General features: G+C 36.4%; 1 protein-coding gene across 1 annotated transcript; it reads right to left on the reverse strand.

Moving 5' to 3' along the window:
• Positions 1–325: 325 nt before the first annotated feature.
• Positions 326–2,089, reverse strand: LOC122001055 (zinc finger AN1 domain-containing stress-associated protein 15-like). Its single transcript, XM_042555616.1, has 2 exons — positions 1,224–2,089; positions 326–547 (listed from the first exon to the last, which is right to left on the reverse strand). Exon 1 carries the CDS (start codon positions 1,685–1,687, stop codon positions 1,226–1,228), a length of 462 nt encoding a protein of 153 aa, XP_042411550.1. The 5' UTR covers positions 1,688–2,089; the 3' UTR covers positions 326–547; positions 1,224–1,225.
• Positions 2,090–3,021: the final 932 nt, after the last annotated feature.

The following is a 3,021-nucleotide window of genomic DNA, read 5'->3' on the forward strand; positions in this document are numbered from 1 at the left end:
TCCCTAAGCAACTCGACCAAACTAGCCTCTCTATCTTACCCCCACCGGCCAAACACACTCACTTTGCCTTTGCCCGGCGGGTTAGTTCAACTCGATCCACCAAACTCATCTGATTCGCACAGCTCAGTCCATCAAGCTCACTATAATATACATTTTCTAAAAAGTGAGAAAGAAATATGAACCTTTTCCTTGCCAAAAGGGCGAGCTTTCTTAAAGGTCATTATTCTCCATTCGCCAATTGGCTTGACGACTGAAAAATCTTCTCGACTCAGCTCTATAAACGCCTAGCGTAAATTCGCAGCAGAATAGCACAAAAGCAAACATCTAATGCCAATGGAAGCAGATCAATTGAAAAACAAGCACAATACCCAAATGTAAAAGTAGATCAAAGTTACATTTCTCATCTTGTAAGAAGCACTGAGCCCACTTGCAGAGTCCTATCAAGTGCTGAGGCCTCTCAGAGAAGCCTTCTTTAATTGCTCGAGCCCACTTTGCAGCCATGTCCATGCTACCTTTCGACCCTCTTTATCACCAAACACACGATACACTGCACACACACACAGATAATAATACAGTCTGAGATTATCACATAATTCTGAGGCAGATATTTTGACACACTTCCATCATTGATCTATTGCCACATCAACAAAAATACAAGAGCAGTTTGCCAGCTGATACGAACACCATAAAAATCGAACCAGCAAAAATTGATTTCCAAATGTTGAAGAGAAATCAGAGTGCAGTGTAAAGGAACCTACTTTTTCTCGAAAATTAATTGAAGGATTATTGACAGACAATGACAGGAGAAAAAAAGCCAATGGCACAAATAGTGAAGCACAGGAAATGCTTTCAAAGAACAGAACTCTTGTCACACTAGTTTTAATTTGCAACTTTAATCCACTGATTAAGAACTCGAGCCAACTGAAAAGGTTCTCAGTGACTTCGGTTTGATAAAGATTTGTTTCTTCGTAAGCTATAGCCAATCTGAAGGAATCTACTGAAAATGAAAGCCTCATTTTCCCCAAACTATTGCCTATATCATTCTTTTGTGAAGTGAAAACTCGTCCAGTTTAAGGTTAAGATAAACAAGAATTAAAAGCAGCAATTGATAAAAAAGATAGATCCTCAATGATAAATCAAAAGGTTAAATAATAAAGAACATTTATATGTTCAGAGTTCAAATAGGATCAGAGTCCTACAGAGAAAAGGAAGCAATTTTATACCTTCAGATCTTGATGATCTTGGCAGCCTTGATCACGGGGTTGGCCCTGGCGATTTCCTCCCTCCCAGCGGTCTTGTAATCGAAAGAGCAGTCATGGGCGTCGGAGTAGCGGTGGCGGCCGCAAAAGAGATCGCCGCAACGGCACCGGAATCCGGTGAGACCGACCTTTTTGTGGCAGGTAGAGCACCGGTTACTGAATCTAACAGGTGAATGGGATTCCTCGCCCGACTTCGACGACTCCTCATCAAGCTTCGGCGCGGAAGAAGCCGCGACTGTTATTTTGAGGGCCGGCGATTCCGATCTGTGAATAGGGGATTCCTCGCAAGATTTAGGGAGCACGGAAGCCGGAGGTGGGGAAGGAGGTGACGTTGGAGGCTGCGGCGGCGGCGAAGCAGAGGGAGAGGAAGAGGCGGACTTGAAGATCTCCGCTTCGTCTTTGTCAAGGTTACAGCTTTCTCGAGCCATTTCTGTTTTTTTCCCCCGATAAATCAAATCCGCCAACAAAAATCAACCTTCTGGACAATCGAGCAGACCACGATTGATCGAAGCCAAACCACGATCAAAGAAGCATAAATCAACACCAGCGATCGGATTAGAAAAGGAACAGCTCAAATCCGCAGGGAAAGAAAAGGAAAAAGGAACGAGAAGAATGAAATTTCAGCTTCAATCTGACTCAAACGCCCAAATATTCCTACAAATGGCATGCAGAAATACACAAATACCAATTGCATCAACAAATCTCGATCGATTGACGCGGGGCACGGCGAGAGAAATGGTGGCAACAAGAGAGAGGAAAAGAAATGGTAAAGGTAGGAGCTTTGGAGGTGGTGGAGAAAAAGGTGAATAATAAATAAATTCAATTATGAAAACGAGAGATTATGCTTAAAAAGAAAAAACCTATCGAACTGATGGGTTAAAGAATAATTCAGCATATCAGGATTTCATAATTGACGGATCAAATCAAATTCAAATTAGTATTAAAATTTATTAATTATTAAAATAATTTTATTATTTATTAATTAATTAATTCGGCAGTACTATTTCTTATATATTATATTATACCATCTTTATTATATATTATATTATACCATCTTTAGAATAAATACAATAAAACTTATTATTATTTTATGTCATTTTTCTATTGTTCTAGGAACCGTACAATATATAATATATAAAATATATATATTTAATTAATTAATACATTAATAAATAATAAAATTAGTTTTAAAATTATAATAAAATTATTTTAATAATTATTAAATTATAATATTAATTTTATTTAATTATTTAATTCGTTCCATCTTTATATAATAAATGACTCTTTTAGAGACCACTCGTAATTAAGTGGATTATGTGATCATAATATGTCCCATTTGTTCATCAGTACCTATCATACGATAAAACAAAGCAATTGATCAACCACAAATAATATGGGCTTGTATTTAAATAATAATTGGATCCCTAATTAATTAGAGGGTGATAGTTATATAAGCATATTATTAGAAAAATTTTTTTCACCTTTTAATCCCTTAACGATCGATTATAAATTAATTTTATAATTTATTTTATTTCACGTAATCTATGGATGGATTATAAAAGACGTCTAAATCAACATAATTATTATAATTGTATTCAAGTAATTAATTATTAAGAAATTGCTTTTCCGCGTAATTATGTCTGATGACTCCAGAGGAAAATGAAGTTGGAGGCTAACTTTGATATATGGGCACCATGCTCAAGTATAAATGTGAATAAGCAAGAATAGTACTAATATTTATATTGGTGTAATCAACCTAGGT

This window comes from Zingiber officinale, chromosome 7A (genome assembly GCF_018446385.1).
Source record: "Zingiber officinale cultivar Zhangliang chromosome 7A, Zo_v1.1, whole genome shotgun sequence".
Taxonomy (NCBI): Eukaryota; Viridiplantae; Streptophyta; class Magnoliopsida; order Zingiberales; family Zingiberaceae; genus Zingiber; species Zingiber officinale.

What these genes read in the sequence shown, in the direction of transcription:
- LOC122001055 (XM_042555616.1), bottom strand. Translation starts at nt 1,687, where the DNA reads ATGGCTCGAGAAAGCTGTAACCTTGACAAAGACGAAGCGGAGATCTTC.